Consider the following 26,435-nt stretch of genomic DNA (forward strand, 5'->3'; position numbering starts at 1 on the left):
TTTTGGGAGCTGTAGTTTGGTGCCGAGGCCGGAATTTCCGTAGTGGATTTGTGGCGCAGTCATGAGTGTGTTTCTCTTAAAAGGCAGCGAGCTATTGGTTACGCCGGTATGGTATGTTTCAGTTCAGCAGATAGGAGGAATATATACAAGAAGGACGGTACGTTGCTGTTTTTTCTTCCCCCTTGTGTAATTTTGCATCCGGGGGGAGGAAAAGCGAGAGGCCTGTTACCTGGGTTTCAGTTAGTGCCAGTGGACGCCCTTTGCCGCTGCCGCTCGGGGAGACAGTGATAGCAGGAGGCTCTATTTTGGGGAGTAAGTGCCACAGCGGTGCGCCAAAGGATTGCCAGTTTGTCTTAATACGTTTGCGCTGAGACGACGAACGGCACTGGCAGCGAATTCAGGAGCAAATGTGGGCAAATGAAGGAGAATACATTCTTCCGTCCATTCGCGAAGTTTACCTTTCCTTCCAAGACGGCTCTTTACTGAAACAAATTTGGGTAATTTTTACCTTGATGGAGGCTTTTTCAAGATTTTTGGCATGTTTTTACAGACTACTACAACGTCCTTTATCTAGTCATGCATTCAAAGCAATGAGACCCACCTCGCTAGTCTATTAGGGGGCTTGTCTTCTGCAAAAGTTTGGTGAAGTGAAACCATTAACCATTTTGTTTGCAAGCAAACCAAAAAAATGGAAAGATGGAAAGGCTAAAAGTGATGTTGCTTGATTGAGGCACTTAAAAGTATGGTTAGAGGAATCCAGATCATTGCACCAGATCCAGGGTATATAAAAATCGATTTTTTAAAAATAAAAAAAAATCATATTTTTAAATTTAATTCGGATTTTTTAAATTTAAATTGGGTCTTTTAAATTTATCATTTATTTTAATAAAATGCTTTTGAAGTAAAAATCTAAAGATAGTTTTCTATTTAAGATACATTATTAATTTAGTTTATTCAGCATGAAATGGAGCTTAGTTATGTAGCATGAAACTATATATTTTGCAATATTTAGATTTTTGGTAGACTCATTCAATGAATCCAAGCTCTACAAGCTGAGATAACATGCATTGCATTGATGCGTTCACACAATTTCACAGTAACCATGCGATAAATCATAAAACAAAGTTCAGAAATATTCTTTTATCCCATTGTTTTGCAAATCTGTGTACACTACAAACTGTATGATTGTTTGAAGATAAATACATCTACACGAGGTTCTAAGTGTGGGGAGGAAGGGTAAGCAATAAAAATGAAAGTAAAACCTAAGCAGCTTGTAAATATAACATTAAAGAGCACCTGTCATTTCAGATCCTTCATGGCAGCGCCTGTTAGTGGGCATCCACTCACCTGCTGCCTGCCATGTCTCTCACCTTGTGTCACTGCTGCATCACCAGTTGTCCCATTAATGTGAATGGGACTGTCGGTGAGTCAACCGTGGATCAGACGAATAGCAGCTGTGGGAAGAGATGACACTTGTTCTTTAAAAGTTATGATTTAAATCAAGTTGAAGTTGATTTAAATCAAATCCACCCTCATCAGATCTTACATGCACATTGAAATTTACATGTTGACTACACATTTTATTCCCATTGGGTAGGACAAGCCTTTTATAGCACCTGATAACTTTAATATAGCTTGTATTGTGGCTTGGTTGACATTAGAAGAATAATTTGGGGTTCCAACTTGAACTGTGGTTTGATTTGAGGTGCTACTGACCAAGGCTTTGATCTTGAGATCATTTGAAAACCAGAAAGGAAGCTTGCCCTCAGATATGTAGATTCCTTCCTAGGTGTGGATTTATTATGAGGATATGATTTATTCCCTTATCTTAAAAGGATTGTATAGCACAGGGGTCGGTAAACTTAAATACTCAAAGAGCTACAAAGGTCCTAACCGGAAGCCTCACAGTTCAATTTTGAGCCGACCAGAAGTCCGGTTATCCCACCATAGAGTCTCCTCCTAGTGCGGCATCTTTTTTCCTCTACCTGTCCTAACCAAAAGCCTTATGAATTGTGGTGCCGACCGGCAAAAGGGAGCCACAGCAGAGGGTTGAAAGAGCCACATGCTGCTCCAGAGCCACAGTTTGCTGACCCCTGGTATAGCATTTGGTTGCAAAATGCAAAGCCCTGAATTTAATAGCTCCATCAAGTTTGCTGGAGGTTCACCAGTTGGTAACCACCTAAAGTCTAACTTCTAAAAGAAGCAGCAAAAAGTAAATATTCCAGAGCTGAATGCAAATATTCTTCCCAGAAATCTCTGATGCTATGCAAATGCAACCTCAGCTTCTAGGTGCCTACCTTGCTCTACTTGACAAAATATCAGTCCTCATGAGCTGCCAGCAACCTCTGGTGCTATGCAAATGCAGTGCAAATGCAACCAGCTACTCTTTGTTTTTATAGTAATTTTATTAAAGTGTATAATTGCAGTGGTAAAAACTAATCCAAACTATAAAGAAAACTAGTGTAGAAAATAAAAATGGAAAAGAAAGAAAGCCATGTATGTGGAAAGTTTAAAAGTAGTATCCTTTCAAAACTTCAGACTGGATTTGAGAAAGATGACTGTTCCCTCCTCTACTAGAGTTTTGAACTGCAGGAGACTAGTTGTCTCCTTGTGAGTAACAGCAGTCTCAAGTACTTACCAGAGTTCTCAAGTCTTGTGTTTATCTGGTGAGGAATAATCAAAGAGGCTTGATGTTTCTTCATTCCACTGCAGTCATCAGCTCTGTTTTTCACACAGGCATTTTCAGTCTACCATTTCTTCCACCAGTCGTCTTTTGTTTTATCCTCTTTGAATTAATTCTTATGGCATCCTCCAGCATGCTAATTCAAGGTTGGAATCGCTTTTTGAGTTCAGAAGCATACATATATTCATTATAAATTCAAGAAAAAAAAATTTCTGATGCAAATAAACATTTAAAGGCATATAAAGATGTAAAATGCAAAAAGAAAAACCAACGTAAGCAATAAATACAGATGGCTAACCATGAAATCTCAAATAGCCAGGTTTACCACTGGAATAACATCTTAGTTTTGAAGTTGTTTCTGAAAGTTATAACATTTTCTTTACCAAGAACGTTGTTTTGGTCATTTTTTATTTCATCAACCCTTGCAATTGTACTTTCCAATTTGCAGATCACTGTTTACTTTGAGTAGTTGAAAGGAGACTCATACTGATAATATGCTAGGTGTTTGATTGAGTACATATATCGTATTTTCCACTAGAGGTCACAATATGCAAGTTCTGCGTAAGGAACCTTGTCTTACAGTTGTACATGTTGAAGTGGATATTGTGTATTATAGTTATGTACTTGAAATTATAATTATATTCACTATTTCTTTTTAGTTTAATAACAGTTTTTAAAGTTATTTAGATCTGCGTAAATCTAAGTGGATGACCAGAATAAAAGAAACCATAAGACAATTAGTTATACTGTATTTTTGTGTTCAGATTTTATGGATCACAGTTGAAATCATTTAGGAGTAATGTTGCTTATTACTTGTATTTTGATCCATTAGCCATGATGTAATATAGATCACTGATGGCTAATCTTTTTTCCATCACGTGCCAAAAGCAGGAGGAGCGCAGGGGGGTATGTGGTGCCCACACCCATAATGCTATGTGCACGACACCCCCACCCCCTGCTTTTGGTGCACTTTTTTTGCCCTCCCTTGGCTCCAGAGGCTTTCTAGGAGCCTGGGGAGAGCGATAACAGAGGCCCAGAGGGTGAAAAACAGAAGGCTCCAGAGGGTGAAAAACGCCCCTACGGACAAACTGGAAGTCACTTCTGGGTTGCCCATAGGGCCATTTTTTGCCCTCCAGAACCTTCAGGGAAGCTCCTGAAGGCTCCGGAGCTCGAAAAATGGCCCTACGAGCAAACTGGAAGTCACTGTTCCTGAACTTCCAGATTGCCCATAGGGCTCTTTTTCGCCCTTCCGAAGGCTTCAGGGAAGCCTCTGGAGGGTGAAAAACGGCCTTAAAAGAAGGCCAAAGTCAGCTGGCCACCGCACGGATGTGCACTGGAGCTGATAGGGCAACGCCTCTTGTGCCGTAACAAATGGCTCCGTGTACCACCTGTTCGCCATCACAGGTATAGATGGTCCAAAAAAGGGCAAGGCTTCTATATCTTTAATAGGAGTGCACAGATGAATTTACTTAGATATTGTTTGCATGATTATACATATCTTCGGAAGCTCCAATTCTATATTGCTGTTAAGGTGGAAAAGCTGTGACTTTAGTTGTCTTTCACTGTCTATTTTATAGATAGTGAATATAGATGTAGAAGGTAAATGGAGGTGCTTTTTTGTTCTTGTTTTTCTCCTTTCTGCCTTAACATGAATATGTATTTAAATTAGCCCTTTTAGTTCTGTAATTGGATATCTTAATCGGTATTCGGTATGAGTTGCTATGCATATTTTACTGTGTGTAAAAGGATGAGCAGAATGTTCATAGATAACAGTATTTTCATAGGTCAAACTAAATAATTTCTCTTTCAAGGAGGTAGCTTATTTATACAATTATTTGTAATTGTATAATTAAAAATAATTATTTTCAATTACTACTACTGTTAAAATAGCTACGTATTTTTCTAGACTTACATAGAAAGTTGAAAAGAGAAATGGTTATTGAAATGAATAACCAAAGTGCTGTCCTTCAAAATACAATCAGCCATTACTTCAAACTTCTAGGCGCTGCTTGGTGTCCAAGCATGGGTTCACTTCAGCTTGCTGCCCAAGGACTGAGAAGGGGCTTCCTTTTCAGGGATCCAGAGCGCCTAGAATAATTGCTGCTGTTTTGAAGGCAAAGGGTGGTCACACTAAATATTGATTTGATTTAGATTTTTTCTTTTTTCCGCTCACTTTGTATTTTGAAAATTGACAGAAATAAACAATCATTATTTATATTTCTGAAAGCATTCTTTGTTTTCAGTATTTTTTCACACCTGCCTAAACCTTTTGCACAATACTCTGTGTGTATGTGTGTGTGTGTGTGTGTGTGTGTATACGCTGCTAAAAAAAAGGGAACACTTAAACAACACAGTGTAACTCTTAAGTCAATCACACTTCTGTGAAATCAAACTGTCCACTTAGGTAGCAACACTGATTAACAATCAATTTCACATGCTGTTGTGCAAATGGAATAGACAACAGGTGGAAAGCATAGGCAGTTAGTAAGATATCCCCATTAAAGGAGTGGTTCTGTAAGTGGTGACCACAGACCACTTCTCAGTTCATATGCTTTCTGGCTGATGGTTTGGTCACTTTTGAATGCCGGCAGTGCTTTCACTCTAGTGGTAGCATGAGACTGAGTCTACAACCCACACAAGTGGCTCAGGTAGTGCAGCTCATCCAGGATGGCACATCAATGCGAGCTGTGACAAGGTTTGTTGTGTCTGTCAGCGTAGTGTCCAGAGCATGGAGGCGCTACCAGGAGAAAGGCCAGTACATCAGGAGACGTGGAGGAGGCCATAGGAGGGCAACAACCCAGCATCAGGACCGCTACCTCCGCCTTTGTGCAAGGAGGGACAGGAGGAGCATTGCCAGAGCCCTGCAAAATGACCTCCAGCAGGCGACAAATGTGCATGTTGCTGCTCAAACGGTCAGAAACAGACTCCATGAGGGTGGTATGAGGGCCCGATGTCCGCAGGTGAGGGTTGTGTGAGGGCCCGACACCGTGCAGGATATTTGGCATTTGCCAGAGAACACCAAGATTGGCAAATTTGCCACTGGCGCCCTGTGCTCTACACACATGAAAGCAGGTTCACACTGAACACGTGACAGGGTCTGGAGACGCCATGGAGCAGTGTGTATGTATATATCGAGGTCTCACTCGCCATCCTCGAGTGAGACCTTACTGAAACGTTGCTAAGACAATCTCAATCTTACATGGGAAAAGACCCGAATACAAGACCAACATAGCTATACCTGTGAAAATATAGATAGATAGACAGACAGACAGACAGATAGACAGACAGACAGACAGATGATAGATATTCAATGTTCTTGTATTGTTAGATAATTGAAATATCAGGGTTTTTTTCAAAGTAAAGAAAATTGTAATGACAGAGTTCAAAGACAACACTGAAACAAACTTCTGTATAGTATTTCTGAGCAAAAGAGATATTTTTTGGCAAAAGTTCATTCTAGATATAGAATGAAGTAAGAACATTAGCTTTACTAACATAGCAAGGAATAATTACCTTACATTTGTAGGGCATTAAATTCATAGTATTTAACATAAAATATTAATTTTTCTCCTGTCTATGAACAGCATTTGTTTTGTACTAAAAAAAAAAAGATACTGTAGCACTTGTGTACATGCCTCTATTATCATGGAAGAACTACCAGAAGTTTATATAGCATATGGATTCATTACATTGTATTGTACAAATTCTTCAAAATGCATTCTTTGGAACAGGCAAGAGCACATATGAAGCAACCATCCATTGTTATATTTTCCTGGCTTGCACAGTTGTTTTGAAGCAGCTTCCAGCTGTCCCTTGGCACATGCAGAACCACTTTGTTTAGTAGCAACAATGGTATCAGCTTTCCAAGCAGCAAACAAGTCTGGAAAAGACATAGCTCCTTTAAGATTAAAGAAAAAAAGCTTATCTAGATTCCAATATTTTGAAAGACTTGCACATTTGTTTAATCTACATTTTTTCCATAATTCATATTAGGAAATCACCAGTTTTAGGCAACTTTAAAAGAAAAAAAAACTTTAGGCACCAAAAAAATAATAATGTCTTCCTTCAGTTCCAAAGTAGGGGGGCACTATAATGTTTAATGTTTAAGACATGGGTTTGCATTCATCTGTAGTTTAAAAGTAGAATTTGGAATATGCTGTAGGTACTGAAATTAGGCTGTGTCAAATATTTAAATGTTTCAGGATGCACCCAGGACTGCCCTGATGTCTCGTAGAATTGTTGAATTTGTTTATTTCTTCAATCTATGTTGGTGAGTTTGGGCCGGTCACTTTCTCCCAACCTTAGAAGAAGACAATGGCAAACCCTTTCTGCAATCTTGCAAAGAATACTGTAGGGACTAGTTGCCAGATGTCAAACACTGACTTGAAGGCACAAAATAAAAAGGGTTAAAACAAATAAAACAACTGCAGCAACTATAAGAAACAATAAAAATAATTCCACTGAAATAATATGAGCTCCAGATCATAACTTCTATATAACTTACAAGTTTATATTTTTAATTCTTCATTTCTTCTACTAAGTAATGTATAGCAATCTGTGTCAATCTGCTGCCATTAAAAGGTTTATTATTTGCAATAGGAAAAATGATAATCGTGGTGTAGAAGACCTACCAAATCAAATCCCCACAACTCTGCAGTCTACCATGAGATCTCAGAGTCAGCCTTCAGAACAATCAACAACTTCTTCTAGCAAAAACCAACTTTCAGAAGTACATTCACTTATGGAAAAAGCGACCGAAATCCCAGAGAGGGTAATTTTCAATTTTGGTGTACTGCAATTTTATTAATAGAAAAGTTAAATGAATTTTATGATAAAGATGTTTTTCGCATATAATATGACGTTATAGAAAACGTATTTTCAGAGCACCTGTAGTGGCAGGGCTGGACCAGTAGGGTAAAACAGGTCCCCAACCCCCCAGGCCATGGTCTACTACTGGACTTTGGCCTGTTCAGAACTGGGCCACATGAGTGGCGGGTGAATGCACATGCGCAGCTCCACTTGTGCAAGTGGCAAGTGCCTGCCACTCACATAGAACACCCCCCCCCCTCCCGGCTGGGTTGTCAAGCCAGAAAGGTTGGGGACCGCTGGGTTAAAACATAGATATCAATCTATTATCCAAGATGTCTTCAGGGTTTACTGCCTGTCTTTCTATACCTCTATGCAATATAAATTCAAATCCAGACAGGTGAATGTGAATTCTGCCTGGATTACTAGTTTAAATCTCGTGATCACGGGTGGCATCTCAAGAGAGGTTGTTTAGGATGAAGTTATTTCTGTCATATAAAGAGTCGTTACCCAGTGAAAGAGGTTGAAAATATATCTACTGAGTGGAATAGTCTTTGTTGAACTTGCTGGGAATAACGTTTTTGGAAGTCTTTGTTGGGGCTGGAGAATAAAAGCAACATGGATAGGGAGCAGTACTGTATTATGAGAGAGGAACTTTGTTAACAGAGTTATGAAATGTCTAGCAAGGGATATTTTATAATCCTCCCCATCCCCCTCTTAAGAACCAGTTTGGTCTAGTGCAGGGGTGTCAAACTCAAGGAAGGGCCGTGAGGTCCTTAGATCTGGCTCATAGGGCTGCCCTGGAAACAGTGAAAGGCTTGCCCGCGGTGCCTCTGTCAGTGAAAATGGAGCTCCGTTTTTTCTGGCAGAGTGTTGCAGGAGGCTGTAGCAGCCAAAAACAAAGCTCGGGAGCCTGTTTTCTCTGGCAGAGCGCTCAGACCACCACAGGCGCCCCCGATACGAGTGATGTAAAACTGGCCATGGCCACCCTGGCCACACCCACTCCGGCCCCTTGAGGTTAAACACAAACCCTGATGCGGCCCTCAATGAAATTGAGTTTGACACCCCTGGTCTAGTGGTTAAGGTTCCAGGCTAGAAAGTGGGCGACGATGAATTCAAAAGCCCCACCGTAGTCATGAAAGCCAGCTGGATGACTTTGGGCTAGTCACTTTCTCTCAGTCCAGGTCAACTCACAGGGTAGTTGTTACGGGAAAACAGGAAGAGGAAGATTTTACATGTGTTACTTGTAAAAACAATAAAGGCAGGATACAAATAAATGACTCTTGGCAGTTTGCCTACTCTGAATAAAGAACAATACCAAGAAACAGATCATAGTCATTAAGAAGAGAGCAGAAACCAAATCAAACAACAACAATAACCTGTAGCCCTCAACTTATTATCACAATTGAGTCCGGAATTTTGATTGTAAGCTGTTATGGTCATAAACCATGTTATCACATAACCAGACTCAATTTTACAACTACTTGTACAATGGTCATTGAATTACCATGGTCATTTAGCAAATGATTTGCTTAATGCCTATGGCACAAAACCTGATCACATGACTATGGGAGCTACAACTAGTCATAAATGCGAGGCAGCTGCAAAGCATCTGAATTGCTATCACATGATTGTAGAGGTGATGCAGCAATTGTAATTTACAGAACAGGTTATTTGAGTCATCATAACTTTGGATGGTTGCTAAGCAATTGATTATGAGTCAAGGACTATCTGTACTCTCCTCCAGGGCCATGAAGAACTGTTAGGTTTTCAGGGACTTTCAGAACATCCATACATGAGTTGACTAGCGCATGATGCAGTTGCATAAATATAGGAATATAAGGTATATTCTAAAAATATTATGGCAGTTATGGAAAAGAATTATCGTTGATCTTGTGCATTATTATTCTTTTTTTAATCTTTGCAAAATATGTAACAATATATTTACTTTTTTTTTTTAGTTTACTCTTCCTAAAATAGAGGAATCAAGACCTGCTCAGCGAAAAAGACAGCTTCCAGAATGGATGCTGACAGCAGATCTAATGGTTTCAAGCCAGTCAATCTCAGCCTCTAAAAATGGTAAGTGTAGAGATAGATTTGCTGTGGAAGTCATCATGGCAGTTGCCTTTACTAAATTCTCCTTTTGGAGTTTGGAATAATAGAAATTCATTTACTTTTGCTTGAGATTCGATACTGTGTCAGCAGCAGAATTGAGATATGTAGTGAAGATACTCCACTGGGATCAGATAAGATCAGCATAATCAGGATTTTATACTATGTTAATTATAAAGTATTGTTGCTGCTTTCAAATTTGGAACCAACTAACTATATTTCTAATTACCATATTTTCTCTGAGTATAAGACACATCTTCCCCCCCCCCCCCAAAAGAGGGTGGAAGTTTGGATGTGTCTTATACACTGAATACAGCATTTTTGGCCTCCTGAAACCTGCCCCCTTCACAAAAATGGATGTGCAGAGGGTTTGGGAGGCCTGCAAAGTGCTCCTGGGAGCTGGGGAGGGCAAACGTGAGCAAAAAACGAGCTTTTTTTGGTTATTTTTTTGCTGTAGAGGAGCACTCTACAAACCTTCTAAAGGCTATGCATGCCCCTTTTTGGGCAAAAAAACACACCCGTTTCTGCTTGTTTTTTCCCCCCAGTCCCCAGGAGCATTTTGCAGGCCTCTCAAACTCTGCATGCTTCATTTCTCACAAAAAACGAGAGGTCCAGAGACTTTGGGAGGTCTGTAGAGTGCAAACACTTTAAAAATTTTTTTTTACCTTTTCAAAATCTTGGTGTGTCTTATACTCTGGTGTGTCTTATACTCCGAAAAATACGGTAAGTAATGAAATGGTAATCAGACATCATATTGATGATGGCTCCCATTAAAAAAACACACACTATTATTAGTTGATTTTCTTCATCTGAAAAAGGTTTTGAAAGACTAATGAGCAAAGATTCTTCAATAATATATTCTGTTTGGTATAGTATAGAGAGAGAACAAAACAGATTGTATCTGAATTCTAATGTATTGGTAGGATTATTTTAAATGTAAACTGCATTTTAAGAATTTTAGTACTTCATAAATTAAAATAATAGTTATTTAAACAGAAATTGTAAACTCTATGTCCTTTAACATGCATACATCAGATTGTATAATTAATATTACTAGAGTGTTTACACATGGAAAAAATTATAGAATCTAAGTCTTCTAAATAATTGCTTGTCTGCCTAGGTAAGGATGTATTTAGTAATGACTGTTTATGTAAGTTACATTGAGCAGTCTTAAAGTCTTAAAATATTTTATTTTCTTATTAATATGATAATCCAAAACCAAAATGCACTTTTTTATTTTGCTTTGAATGGAGCCAATATACTTTCCATATTTTGTAGCTTTTATTATAACCAAGGAGAATGGTTCTGAACATTGATAATAAAAAAGACAGTTAAAATTAGTATGCAATAGTTGCTAATATTTTCTTTTAGAAATAAATCTCTGACGATGAAGAAGAGGGGAAGAATTTTGTCACTGATACAGTAGGGTATAATTTATTCATTAAAACATGCTCTTTAAGTAACTAAAGACATACTGCTGAAAATTGTGTCTGTTACAATGATGAATGATTTATTACTTACTACGTGTAAGTATTGATGGAGTAGGGTAACCTATAATAGTATTTTTCTACCTTAGCAACTTTAAAATATGTGACTTCAACTCCCAGAATTCCCTAGCCAGCATGAGGTACACTGACTATAACATACACATATTGTTATACATATAACTATTACATACATATAGACATATAACTATATTATAATTATGTGTATATATTTTGTTACACACACACACACACAGATTTTTGGGTTCTTTGGTAAAACATTGTTTTGTGCAGACTGAGAAGCCTGTACTTCTTAGTCATTACATTACATCTTGTCTCATATTAGATATATTATTCAGTTTTCCATAGTATTTTACAAATCTATAGAATTGCTCTTAAATAATCACAATATTGATATATTGTAATTTACTTTTTAAAAAATATGACAGTATGAAATATTTGTAATTTGTGCAGTTATTCATAGCTTAAATGATAAAATTGTTCTGTTCAGCAGTTGTTTTTTTAAATCAAAATAGGTAGTAATGAAGAAGAAAAGCCAGGTGTAAGTAAAAAGCAGAAAATTCTTGAAAGTGAAGATTCTGCCCTTCTAAAAGAGGTATTTCCTATTTTTTTCAATTAATACTTCATATTATTAATATAGAAGCACAAGACTATACTGGGTTTTGCTCTTCTGTTCATAGAAATGCACAATACTTATAAGGAAGAACCTTATCAGTAGAGTAGCAGCTATCAAATATCAGGGCCAAGAGGGTGATTTGGTGCAGTCCATATGGTTCATCCTGTTTTCTATTTCTGAAGCATATAACAGCCAATTCATTCATTTCAAACGTTCCTATTTTCTTCTGATGTTTTGTGCTATTTTTTTTCTCATGAAAGTCACTGACTGCTTTTCATGCTATTGGAAAAGTCAAAAGTGAGGTATACATTCAGATACAGGCAGAATCTCTTTTTCTATCCTAATGCTGGTGACCCCCATGGAAAGGACTGGTGAAAAAGGCTCGTGGACCATTGCCTAGCATCACTGAAAATAGCATCCTATTTCATTTCATATAATTGACCATTATATTCTTACATACTAGTCCTTAGTGAAGCTGTGAGTTACAATAATGCTTTTGGTTTTAGGAAGTCGATTATTTACTAATTATGTCCAAATTTCATAGCTCACATGGCTCTATGATGCAGATATACAGTAGTCAGATACTTTTTCAATAATAAAGACTAGTTTGGTCGCCATCATGTAGAAAATATGTGGAGACTCTAGAAAGAGTGCAGAGAAGAGCAACAAAGATGATTAGGGGACTAGAAACTAAAGCATATGAAGAACAGTTGCAGGAACTGGGTATGTCTAATTTAATGTATGTTGAATGAATGTTGATTTTATTTATATGCCGCCCTTTCCCCCCGAAGGGGACTCAGGGCGGCTCACAACTCAACCAGGGAAGGGGGATACAAACAGAAAATTAAAACAACACAAAAACAATACATAATTTAAAATGCACAACAGTCATACCAATTCGAGACGGGGGCAATAGTTCTTCAGCCCCAGGCCTGTCTGAACAGCCAGGTTTTAAGGGCTTTGCGGAAAGCCTGGAGGGTGGTGAGGGTTCGAATCTCCACGGGGAGTTTGTTCCAGAGGGTCGGAGCAGCCACAGAGAAGGCTGTCCTCCGGATAGTCACCAGTCGACACTGGCCGGCGGATGGAATTCGGAGGAGGCCTAATCTGTGGGATCTAATCGGTCTAGTGGAGGTAATTGGCAGCAGGCAGTCTCTCAAGTACCCAGGTCCAATACCATGAATTTAATAGAAAGAAGGACTAGGGAAGACATGATAGAATGTTCCAATATCTCAGGGGTTGCCACAAAGAAGAGGGAGTCAAAACTATTTTCCAAGGCACCTGAGGATAGAACAAGAAGCAATGGGTGGAAACTAATCAAGGAGAGAAGCAACTTAGAACTGAGGAGAAATTTCCTGACAGTTAAAACAATTAATCAGTGGAACAGCTTGCCTCCAGAAGTTGTGAATGCCCCAACACTGGAAGTCTTTAAGAAGATGTTGGATAGCCATTTGTCTGAAACGGTATAGGGTTCCCTGCCTAGGCAGGGGTTGGACTAGAAGACCTCCAAGGTCCCTTCCAACTCTGCTATTGTATTGTATTATTGTATTGATATCTTAAGATTAAAATAGTGTCATGGAGTCTACTTTATAAAGTATACTACACTTAATAAGATTTATATCCAAATTAAGTTATTATAAATAAGTACAACATCTTTTTAGTAACTGGACCTAAGAAAAGCATCTCAGTTGAGAAGGGAGTTTGGGAACCACAGTTCCCTCAAAGTGGCAAATCCACATTGATTTTAATAATTCTACAATGTAGGTAAGAGAGTCCTTTTTTAAGGATTGCCACATTTTCAGTTCTTACTACTATGTAGTCATGAGGGAGCACTTTGAGTTATGTGTTTTTCCCCAGCCCATATTTAGAGATGTGTATAGCCAATATGAGAACTTTAAATGTCCACACTTTTATTAGATAGTGGGAATTATTCTTGAAATTATTTTGCATACAGGCATTCCATTGACTTCCTTTTTCTCTTTGTTCCTTAAACTAAATTCTGCTTATGACTATTCTCTTCTATCCAAATTCATTTTTTAAATCTGAATTTCAAGATCTTACCATCAAAATCAGTCTTTCTTCTCATACTTTACACTATCTATTTTGCTTAGGCTTATGATTTTACCATCTTGCTTTTGGGGGGACAGGGTGTTTGCTAAATTTCAACTTTGTTTTAATTCTCGCATTTTTCCTTAATATTGTTATCTTTTATTCTCTAGCATTCATTGTCCTCATAATTGTTTTTCTTTGTGTACATAAGATCCATGAGGCAGGGACCAGTCTAATTTTGATTGTGTTATGTCATGTATACTGATTAATTAATCTATCTTAATTAAACTCTGTTTTCACATAAATAAATTATAATCTGTTTCATGAACAATTTCATACCAATTTCCACATGATATAGGGGGTATTTACTAAAGATGTTGCAAAGAAAATGCCAAAGAATGGAAGTAAAAAAATATCTCAGAAACTTGAAAGTTCGTTTGAGCAATTTAACAATGAGCTGGATGATGAAGAGATGGACCTGGACCTCAAGTCAGATGAACAAGCATCTCAGTCTGCTCAAGTACATACAACAAATATAAAAGAAAACAAATTGGAGATTGCTAATGCTAAAACCAGGCAGGTTTATAAGGAAAAGCCATCACAATCATTACTCAGTCAGGATGATATTCAAGAGACTACTCTGAATCAAACTACTGGAATAGATACTTCAAATATAACCGAAAGTCAGGAGATGCAACAGAGGATTTCCCAGAGAATTTCTTGTCAGTATGGGAAAAGCTGCTACAGGTAAAATCAAGTTGTTAAACTTCTAAATGACAATTTACTGGTGCATAACCATATAGTGTAGACAGGGGTTCTATTTATTTTATTTATATTTAAATTCTAAGCTGTTGACATACTGTATTTTGCTTATGTTAAATACTTTGCTGAGTTAATGCAAAAAAATAACTTTATAGCACTTAGACTTATTTATCACTCCAAAGTGCTCTCTGAGTGGTTTACAAACGTCAGCATATTGCCTCCAACAATCTGGGCCCTTATTTTACTGACCTCAGAAAGATGGGAGGGTGAATCAATTTTGAGCTGATCTAGATTGAACTCCTGGCTATGGGCAGAGTTAACCTGCAATATTGCACTGTAACCACTACACCACCAGGGTTCGTGTAAGTCATACAACTTGAGAGTTTGTTTGGCATACTTCCATTTGTTTCCATTGAGTAATACTGTTCACCTTCTCATATTTTTAAAAGAGAAATTTAAGTTCTTTTAATATGTAATTCCAAGATCCTTTCCTCAGAATACTGTGTATCTAAGAATTGAAATACTGTGATGCACAGCTTACTCTGTATTATGAGTATTGCAGTTATATGACATGTGCTGGATGTGTAATTACATGTGTAATACTGGAAAAGAATGTCAGTGTTCAGACAAAGTATTGTGCAGGAATTTTTAAGAAAATCTATATTCTATAAATGATTGGGGAGTGCAGTTTGTTCATATAGTATGCACAGAGTTTAAACTTACCTCTGCTCCAGAAGTTTAGACTGGAAGAAATGGTATGCAAAACAAAATATTGAAATATGATGGTTCTCTACTTATTTTCTTTTCAATGGATTGAATTTCATTGTATTTAAGTACAATGACAATAAAGATTATACTATACTATTTCTTTATAAAGAAACGTGGAAAATAACTATCTATGCAGGTAATCCTCAATTTAAGAACATTCATTTAGGGGGTCTTAAATCATGTTTTTTGGTGCAGTTATTAATTCTGAATAGTTAATAACAGCACAAAAAAACATGTCATAAGATCAGTCTTTTTTTAAGGACTATTTTTTTGGGACTATTAGTATTGCAGTGTCCCTGCATCTGATCGCCATTTAGGCACTGGGATGTATTTATGACAGTCATAGCAACCTGGTTTCATGTGGTTGCTCTTTGCAGCCTTCCCAGCTGGCTTCCAACAGGCAAAATGAAGGGGGGAAGCCACATAATGACAGTAGCAAGAAAGGTTGTAAGGTTGGTCAAGATCATGTGGTGACTCGCTTAACAATTTTGTCAGAAATTGTATTAGCGATGAAAGTTCCGGTTCCAAGATAGGAACTACTTGTATATTGGAAATATATAAAAGAAATGGAATGCATCAAATTATTGTTGTAGCCATTTCATTTGATTTAATACAACTGTCAAAAAAAATTATACCATTGGAGCTATCTTATATTAGTCTATTGCTGGGAACTCTTAAATAACCTCCATGGAAGTGTGTATGACTGTTATTAGTATTTGTTTATGGGTACTATAATTAGCTTCATAAGAGGCTTGTTTTTTCTGTCTCTACAAACTGTCTCTTTGTAACAATAACAATTAAAAATAAGAGTATTTAGTCATACATGGTTACATTTTAAGAGACTTCTGTTTGTGAATGCTGTAAAAACACTTCTCTCAGGGCAAAATTGATTCTCATTCTTTTAGAATAAATGGTAGGGAAGAGAAAAAGGCAGAATGTCTTTTTAAGAGAATAGCTGTTTCTCTTTGCATACCAAAAGTAGATTGAAGCAATTAGAAGATAGTCATTAACTATTGACTCTTGAGCAAAATCAGTGCTAGGAGAAGTGCATAATATCAGATTGTGTTTTCATTTTTTAAGTTTTTCCCATCTCATAAGAGGCACATTGTTTCATATGTGATTCTTACATGGTATTACAAGCATGCTGTATATGCTTGCAATCTATAGGCATGCTTGTAATACCATGTAAGAATAGATGGACATAAATAGTATCGTGTTAAATTAGAGCCCTGTTCCATCTTATCCAGCAGTTGGTTCTTTCAGTGGCCAGTCAACTGCCCAAGGAAGTCTGCTAGTCTATCAGCAGATGGCCCTCAGATGGCAGTCACATTGCCATCAAGGCTAATAGCAAGTTGATCAACACGACTTCCTTGAATTGGTCCAATCTTTTGAAGCCAGCCAAAATGGTAGCCAGCACCACATCTTGTAAAAGTATATGTCTTGACTGACCCTTCTGTGTTTTGATCAGGTTTGATCTCCAGTGCAGTAGATAAATATAGCAAATCCACTGTCAAGTACATTCAGAGCTTGGAGAGCTGAAAGGAGAGAGAAATTTGTCTAAGTTTTAAAATGCACAATATTGCTATTCTTCATGTGTTCACCAGGACTAGCATTGCCAGATGTGTGCTACTAATAGAAAGAGAGAGAGAGATAATACAATATAGAGCTTTATAATTCTGTAAAAATGTACTGCCTTTTCAGTTTGCACTGTTTCATGCTTATCTAACATAAGCTTTATGAGAGAGAGAGTATATTCTCTTGTCTCCAGAAAATTTAATTTAATTTATTATATGTAACTGTCTGGAGTCACTCTGTAAATGAGGTCGGTGGTTTTATATTACACACACACACACACACACACACACACACACACACACACACACACACACACACACACTCCCCGAAAATAAGACCTCCCTGGATAATAAGCCCAATCAGGCTTTTGAACGCATGCAGACCTCCCCCGAAAATAAGCCCTCCCCCCAAAATATTTAAACACATGCTCATCCGATCCCTGCCATTTCCTGGGGGGGGGGCACTGCACACGCGCCCCACGTGCACCTGCCATCCACACAGAATGGATTTGCAAGGCGGCTCCTGCAAACCCTAGCTACCCCATCCCAAAGGCAATGCTAGGACTGGCAAGGGTGTGCCCGAAACAGAACTTCCAGCTCTCTTTGGATCAGCTGATCCACGGGCCAAGGTTAAGGGACCTCCTGCACCTCAAAAATAATAAGACCTTCCCGAAAATAAGGCCAAGCACTTATTTTGGGGATCAAAAGAAGATAAGATCCTGTCTTATTTTGGGGGAAACATAGTATATAATATAAAACCACCAACCTCACTTACAGAATAACTCCAGGCAGTTACCTTTGTTATGAAATACCCTCATACTGGCATACAGTATTTGGCCAACCCAATTAGAGTAGGTTTCAAAAAGAATTATTTGCTTTCTTTAATTTTAATTAAAATAGTTTTGTAATATATACTGGTTTTTATTGTTTTATTGTCCTTCGTATTAGTTTAACTGAATTAATGGTGTTGTATTTCTCCCAGCTGCATACATTTGAAATATATCTTGATAGTTGATGTAGTATTTCTAAATTTCACAGAAAGAATCCTATACATTTCCAGCAATTTAGTCACCCTGGTGATAGTGATTATCATGACTTAGAAGCTTTAACTCAGGTTGATGATGATAGGCCTGAATGTCCTTATGGAACAGCTTGTTACAGGTAAGAATGATCATTTAGAATAATTTCAAAGTTTGGATGATAAATATTTCACTGGCATGGTATGTCATTGGGAGATGCCAAATATACTTTCTACTGATTGACTCAAATGTAGCACATATACAGGTATTCCTTGACTTACAACAGTTCATTTAGTCTGTTCAAAGTTACAGCAGCATTGAAAAATATGACCCTTTTCACAATTAGCACTTTTGCAACATCCCCGTGGTTATGTCATCAAAATTCAGAGGTTTGGCAACTCATTCATATTTACTAGCATTGCTGTGTTCCAAAGTCATGTGATCACCTTTTGTCACCTTTTCACAAGCAAAGCCAGGGGGAAGCTACATTCACTTAACAACTGGGTTACTAATTTATCAACTGAAGTGATTCACTTAATAACTGTGGCAACAAAGGTCACAAAATGGGGCAAACCTCATTTAACTAATGTCTCACTCAGCAACAGAAATTTTGAGCGCAACTGTCATAAGTTGAGTACTACCTGTTTTTATGGAAATTGTGTAAACTTTTTACCTGGATAAACATATGATTATCTAAGTTTTATTAAAGGTTAACTACAATGCAAAAAATAAAATCTAAAATACAAGATTTCAAATCATAGAAAAAATACCAAAGCAAAAAGCAGTAAAGACCATTCACCCAACCTGTTGCTAGAAGATATTATAGCAGTTGCAATCAAATACTGCATGAGTGAATCCAACTAGACACAAGTGAGAGCCTTTGTTGGAGCCTACCTCGTGACAATAAGAGTAGTGAGAAATGCTTATTTCTCCATCCTTATTGCATTTTCCAAGTGTTGGCCAGTAGCCCTGTTCAGGGCAGCCCAATCCCTTCTGAGTTAGGTTGGATTGGTGGAGCATCTGCAAGGTCCCTGTGCTGAGTGTTCTTCATACCTGAGCGATAAAATAGCTTAAGTTATTTGTTCAAGTAGAGTTTTGCTATATATTCCAATTCTTTTGGTTCTAGGTCCTACTTTTAATTTACAGTTTATAGCAAGAAATTATCCCTTGGCGGATTTGTAGGTGTGATGCATCTGGCCCGCAGGCTGTCAGTATAACACCCCTGCTTTAGAGCATGTGCTACTGGGTAGAGTTCTTGTCTGTCCCTTCAGTTTTGTTTTGATTTCCATATCTATACTATCTGAATTCTTCTTTTTGTTTGCCATTTTTGTCGTTGGTGTCATGCAGAATTTGTTGATTCTTTTTATCTCTGGAACATTAACTTTTTATTGACTTTCCTGTGGAGGAAATTTTGTTACACTGAGGTGCCTATGGCAACAAGAATGCCTTTCAGAAAGAGGGTCTGAAAATTTTCCACCACTAATGAGCATTCATTTTGCTTCATTGATTTAGCAGAAAGACATAGCCAAGGCTGTGTTTCATTACCAATAACTCACTAAAAAGGTCACAGTGGATTGTTCTTCTTAATTCCCAACATAGGAAATAAGTCTTTATCATGACTTCAACAGCTTTGGATTCCATAATGATAATTTCAGTACAAAAGTCATCTAACTGACCTTCTATCGTGATCCTCAGCAAAGTTGGGTTTAATCGTTCAAGCCTCAGTAGATGATATTCAACCATCCACACTGGGCAAACCTATTTGTTCTTCCTTCAAAGCTGAAGAACAGCAAGTCAAACTCACATACCCCCTCTCCCCCCACAAACCTATTACATACCTTGCCAGCAAAGAAAAATTCTCCATTGCTTTATTTGTGGAGCCTTCAATAATGCCAAAAATCAAGGGAGAGCAGTTACTTCCCTTGCATTCTGGGCACACTATTTTGATTGCAGGCCTCTAAGAAGACTAACATATTGCAATCCTCCCCCCACCCCCCATGGCCGGGCCCAATTACTCTTCAGAGAGTAATCTTAGTCATAGGAGCCTATGATAGATGGAGAAATACTTAGAAGCTTTACCAGTAAAGATGGAACTAGCTAAAGTTGCCACTCCCCTAGGAAATGAATGACTCAAAAGTTATTTTTTTCAAAATGAGAAAATCATATCTCCAGTATGATTATAGATGAAGAATTGTTTGCTTTGTCTTTTATTTTTTATTTTCATTTGAAACTTTAGATAATCAGATAGAAAACTCAGGTTCATCTTCTCTAACTGTTTCTCTTTGCAGAAAAAATCCACAGCACAAGTTGGAATATAAACACACAACTCCTCCTGGTAAAGTGCTTTTATTCTAATGTATATGAAGAACAGATCTTTCTTAATGTAACTAATGAGGTAAAATACTAAAGACTATGCCATGGTAGTACTATGGAAGTGTTGTTGCTTCTGTAGTATGGTGCAATTCTGCTGGAATGGGAATTGATGTGATTTTGGAAGTTCAAACATTTCTTATTATAGTTCAAGTAGTTTGATTTGGCTTTTGACTATAAATTAAACAAAAAGGGTTCTCTTCTGAGCTACCATACATTTGAATTAGTAGAAGCACTTTTAGGTCCAATGGTTAAGCCAAACAAAATAATTTGTGGCAAAACTGTTAATTTTCCCATCCAGCAGAGTATTAAATCAAGCAGATTTAAGGACTTATCCATAAGTTGGCAGAATGTATTAACTAAGCTATTGGCAAGGGAGAAGGATAAGCTGGTCAGTTATGATAAGAATTGAGAATTATATTTAAAATATATTGAATTCTGTTGTCAAGGATGAATTGCTTCAGTTTTAACCAACCTTTCTTAGAACTAAATGAGGTAGCTGTTAAGCTATAAAATTTAAAGTTGCTATAGATTACTAACTGCCTTCCATAATAACATAAATTTACAAGGTTAAAGAACTCAGGCAACTGTGAATGAAAACTAATATGAGGCAAAATTTTAGGCATCAAAGCTGTATATGAGATTCTACAAAATTAGACTAGATTCTAATCTTAATGTGGAATTAGATACTCAGCAGGGTATTTTTGCAGCAGGGATCTAAAAAGCTAAATTGGACAGTTTTGATGTAATTAAATTATGGTAACACATTTGCACTCCATATAAAATATCACTGATATATTAAATAGAATTACACACTCAGATTTTATTCTTCTTGTGACTGGAGTAAAACTATTGCAGTATCAATATATAAAAAAGGAGTTTGCTGTATATAGTAAGAAAGATACAGGGGCAACTTTGGCAGGTGGAGGAAGGGTATAAAAATCAAGATGAAGGGTATGACAGCCTTTTTTAAATATGGGATGAGATGTATGAAAAAGGAGTGGGATTTTGATTATATAATTTTTGTTGCCAGGATGATTTTGTTATTGGCCTCACCTGTGTGAGTGTCTCTGGCCAGCTATATTCCAGTCATGTCCATAAAAATAGCTTGAAAGTAATAAAGTATGAATTTGCCATGTCAGAGTAGAATATTTCACATCCTTAATCCCAATAAAAAATCCCAGTATGAAGCAATAATGCATCTGGGGCTCTTTCCTTTTTGCCATAAATCTTGACAAAATTTGAGTAATACAGTCCCCTAGTAGTAAGAGGCAAAAAGATCTGTTTTGGTTCTTTCATTCTGAAAACATGTCAATCTCCTTTACAACCTAAGTTGACATGAGATAAAGTCTGCAAGCTCTTACCCTCTAAAGTACAGAAAAACAACTAGTTGTCAACTGTAATAAAAAGAAAACAATTGTTTTCTCCCAAAGTCCTATCATCTGCTGTTTCCTGTAAAAATCAGTGGTGTTATTATCAATTTTAAGTACTTAACATATTTCTTTTCAAGTATGAACAATCAAGTTCATCCAGGCCAAGAGTTGTCATCACTTCCCATGGTTTGAATGCTGTCTTTCAGTGGGCTAATTGCAAAGCAATGTTTACATCAGAGCTCCAACTTCTTATTTTATAGTCACATGCATCTCATGAAATTTGCCCTTTGCAGGGTTTGCTTCTTTGTAAAGTGTTTAGAATATACACTAAAGATTAAATATCACTATGGATGCATAAGGTGATTGATTTATTGGGTAAAAAAAATTGAAATAGGAAGAGTCCTGATACAGAACATGTTTGGCTGTTCAGTGAACCAAAGTAATAAAAAAATTACAAAGCCCTCTTCCTGAGATTTGGTTAGAACTCCTCCAAAGAGATGCAGATAAGTAGGAGAATTTTTACAGGTGTTCTCTTTTAATTTTCAGTTTTAATAAAATCATAGCGGTTTGGGTTGTTTTATTGGTAATAATTTCTTTTTGTTTTCTCTAGAATCTGATAGAAGGCAGAGATCAAAAGTTACAAGAAAAGGTGAGATTCTGTACTTTTTCAAAAAGCATTGGCCTATAAGCATGGGGGGATTCAGTAGTTAGCTTTGCTCACCATCCTACCCGATAAATTAGTATGAAAATTACTAAATCCCTCATTGTAAAAAAAAGATAAAATGGCTTTGAGGGGAAGTCCTAGTTCGTTTATATAGATGATACTGTTCAGAGCCCCTATAAAATTAGATAGGAAGTTCATTTTTCTCAGTATCCTAACTTTATATGGATGTGCTTTGTACAGGTAGTCCTCAACTTGCAACCATTTGTTTAGTAATTGAAGTTACAATGGCACTGTTGAAAAAAAGTGACTTATGACTGTTTTTCATACATAAAATTGTTGATCTCATGATCAAACTTGGGGCACTTGGCAACTGGCTAAATTTATGACAGTTACACTGTCACAAGGTCATGGAATCACCATTTGTAATCTTTTCAGCTAGCTTTTGACAAGCAAAGTCAATGGCAATTCATTAAACAGCCACATGGTGATTCAGTTAACTGTGACAAAAAAGATCATAAAATATGACAAAACTCACTTAATAACTACCTTGTTTAGCAATGGAAATTTGGGGCTTGATTGTGGTCATAAGTCGAAGCTTAACCTATACACCTTTAAATAAATTCCCCTTATGTGAATAATGATATATTTTAATCTATTAAAAGAGATCAACATTTTTGTAAGTATACCAGTTCTCAGGTAAAAAGAGATTAATTTATTTTAATGTAATGCTTGGATTTGACATTTGATTTATTTTGCAAGCAGTCTGTGTAACAATAATATGAAATAGTGACCTTTTTAAATATGTTTCTTGTGGTTTTGTAAACTAAGCTATGAAACATCTTATAAAAATGACCTATAATGTACCCAAATATCCACAATGCATATAACTTTTTAAAGTAACTTGCTAATTGGCACACATGATATTAATTTATAGAATTTATTTATTTAACTGAGTCTAAGAAGGATGAGAATTAACTTAAAAGTTATATGGTAAGAATGAACAAATATTTTCTAGAAGTGGGACAAACTTTTTGAAATTTGCTTATTCTGATAGCTGAAAAAGTTGTTGCAGTAAACATAATCAGATAACTGCATTGCTGCTGATGTTTTTTTTTTAAAACCTGTACCCATGACTTAATCACATAATTTACTTTCAGGAGTATGATTTTTAGAAAGAGAATTACTGTTGTGCTAGAGAAATAATTACCCATGGCAACTTGAATTCTGCAACTTGAATTCAGGTTATATCAGACTACAAAGTTGACATCCCTGTAGAAAAAGAACACAAAACAAATAACTTTGGATCATTTTGTCCAAAGAAGGATCATTATATAAGAATAAGTCTGCAACAGAGATGGTCAAAGGATTTACAAAAATTGAGTTTTATTATTATTTTTAAAAGTACAGTATATTAGCAATTCAGTAGTTAGCTATTATAGATGCTTCAAAGAAGTAACATTCAAATACAGCTAGATAAGAAACGTTTTGTTTCTAGAAAAAGAAACAAAAATGATTATATGAGATTATTTGTTTCACTCTGCAGAGGTAAAGAAAGGGACAGTTGCTCTTGAAATTGTAAAGCAGGCAAGAAGGGGAAAGAAAAGTATGCTTTTTTATATTCCACTTAAATACTGGTACTGGAGAGGAAGCAGTGATCCTGTGGTGAGAAGAGAGGCAGACAGACATATGAAAGGATAGAGAGGGCAGAAAAAATAGTGAAGTGAAGAGGTCTTGATTACATTAGAATGCAACAAAGAGGAGTTGGAGTTTTTCATCATCCAGCATACAAGATGTTCTCTTTTCTAAGATAGTAGAAGATGTAATCACATTCTGTCCCCGATTGCCTGTTCTTGCCAACTATATTGTTTCAGGAAAAATGATAAATGAAAAATAAAATGGGATTACCGGAGCAAAACTGTGATCAACTCACTCACTTGTCTACTGCTTCCCAGTGTTTCTTCTGAAGGTTAAAAAGCTTATCAAAAGCTAGAGCTGGTGTTTTGCATTTCATATAGTCGTTTTCAAATGTTCTTGGTAGAACTATGTGAACTGGCTAAAGTCTCTCTTAGTCTTGCCTCAGTAGTTTTGCATTATATATTGTGATACAAGAAATTGAAAATGCTATTCTTAGGAATGCTTCAAAGAGTTTTCATTCCAGGATATCTGACTTATATGTATATTTAGAGGGAGAAAAAATCAAATTCATGTTGGCACACTTGAGAAATGGAATCATTTTTGTATACAGGGTAGACTTAACGACCACAATTGAGCCTAAAATATATGTTGCTAAGTGAGATATTTCTTAAGTAAGTTTTGCCTCATTTTATGATCTTACTTGCCACAATAGTTAAATGAATTATTGCAGTTGTTCAGTTATCAACACGTTGTTAAGTGAATCTGGCTTCACCATCGACTTTGCTTGTCAGAAGCTTGAAAAAGCTGATTATGTGACTGGGACACTGCAACCGTCATAAATATGAACCAGTTGCCAAGGAGCTGAATTTTGATCACATGACCAAGGGGATGCACATTTTAGTGCCATTGTAACTTTGAATAGTCACTAAATGAACTGTTGTAAGTTGAGGACTACCTGTATAGTAATTCTTTTTTTTTTCAGGAGAAAAGGAAACTAAAATTGACAAAAAAATTAAAAACAGCTTTGACTAACCCAGTATACACATACCTTGAGGCTTCTCATATAAATGAGATTTTTCTAAATATGATGATAATATCCCATCTATTACATTGCATGTGTAAGGTCTCACTATCATTAGCACTTTTGTTATTTTGTTTCAGTAGTTTTTGAACTTCTGATTTGTAAAGTGGAGCTTGAAAAAAACGAAAGACATTGAGATTAAAATATGCCTTTAGGGCAATAATTTATTGCCTTTCATAACACTAGACCACAAGAAAACTGAAAGGAATTTCATGGCCATCTGTGTGGAATAGTGACAATCTATTCAATTTGCTTTTGTGCATAAAAATAAATTTTCAAATTTGTTTAGAAATTGGGATAAATTCAAATAGACTTTCCAAATCAAAATGTGAGTGATTTGCAATGAAGATCATTAAAGTTGGAGTGATCACACTATCAAATAAGATGAGATACCAGTGGACTTGTTTTCTTGTTTCACTAAGCAGATTGAAGAGGCCAGGCTCCAACAGTTTACTGTACATATTTTCATACATTCTTAATAATAACTTTTTTCTCACCTGTTCAAATTGTGTTTCCGTATTGGTAGAAAAACATATTTACTTGTACATCAAGTATGAACTTGTAAAATTCAGTTCATAAGACAGGGTACATTACTATCATTTTGCATTGGACATTAAAACCCAAGATTTTAATTTTTTATTGTTGAAAATTATATAGTAAGAAGTGTTCTTGCGGATGAGAGTGATGATGATGGTGAAGCAAATGAATACAACTTGAATGACAGTTTTATAGATGATGAAGAGGAGGAAGAGAGTGATCCTACTGATGAAGATTCTGATTGGCAACCAGATTGTCAAGACAATGATGGTGAAGATATGGACATGCTTCTCAAAGAAGCACAGAATTTTGTTAAAACCAAGAATTAACAATATTCAAATATTTTGATAGAGTTTATAAAGCATCCTTCACAATATGAAACATGTATCCCATTAGGTGATAATGTCACTTTTTAAATAGTGACTTACTTTAATTTTACTTTATAAAATGGGATTATATATGTACATTTCAAAATTTCATGACTCCATAGCTGATAATGCTTGTGAAAAAATCTTATGTGTTAAGGAGTACACTTAAGATTGCTGGATTAATATCATTTTTGTAGTGATAGGTGTGACTTTGTGATTTAAAGTGATGAATGCTTTCCTAAACTTTGTATTAACACATTTCATTGCATAGATGGATAAATAATAACTTCATATTGGTAATGGCACTGATTTTGATTTCATGTCTTTATTCTATCACTGATAATAAAACTAAGAGTAACTGCACTTTTTGTAATATGTTGTTTAACATTGCAAGTGATATTATTTCTATTTAAGAAGAAAGTATATAAATTTATTCTGAAAGATAATTATGTGCCCAATCTCTTCAATATTTTAATTTCTCTGAAGCAATGTTCGAATTATTACATTCAATTGGCT

General features: G+C 36.3%; 1 protein-coding gene across 1 annotated transcript; it reads left to right on the top strand.

Annotated features, from left to right (window-relative positions):
• On the top strand, positions 1-26,282 carry APLF (aprataxin and PNKP like factor). Its single transcript, XM_014070673.2, has 9 exons — positions 1-157; positions 7,283-7,454; positions 9,451-9,568; positions 11,622-11,701; positions 14,127-14,515; positions 17,911-18,033; positions 20,180-20,226; positions 22,245-22,283; positions 25,672-26,282. Exons 2-9 carry the CDS (start codon positions 7,347-7,349, stop codon positions 25,878-25,880), a joined length of 1,113 nt encoding a protein of 370 aa, XP_013926148.2. The 5' UTR covers positions 1-157; positions 7,283-7,346; the 3' UTR covers positions 25,881-26,282.
• The last annotated feature ends 153 nt before the right edge of the window (positions 26,283-26,435 follow it).

Source organism: Thamnophis sirtalis, unplaced genomic scaffold, assembly GCF_051295495.1.
Source record: "Thamnophis sirtalis isolate CommonGarterSnake01/CBP01778 unplaced genomic scaffold, rThaSir2_p1.2 scaffold_5, whole genome shotgun sequence".
Taxonomy (NCBI): domain Eukaryota; kingdom Metazoa; phylum Chordata; class Lepidosauria; order Squamata; family Natricidae; genus Thamnophis; species Thamnophis sirtalis.

Excerpts from the sequence above, each read along its gene's own strand:
- APLF (XM_014070673.2), top strand. The coding sequence starts at position 7,347 with ATGAGATCTCAGAGTCAGCCTTCAGAACAATCAACAACTTCTTCTAGC. Across the intron at positions 9,569-11,621 it reads AATCTCAGCCTCTAAAAATG|GTAGTAATGAAGAAGAAAAG; the intron begins GTAAGTGTAGAG and ends AAATCAAAATAG. Across the intron at positions 14,516-17,910 it reads TATGGGAAAAGCTGCTACAG|AAAGAATCCTATACATTTCC; the intron begins GTAAAATCAAGT and ends TAAATTTCACAG.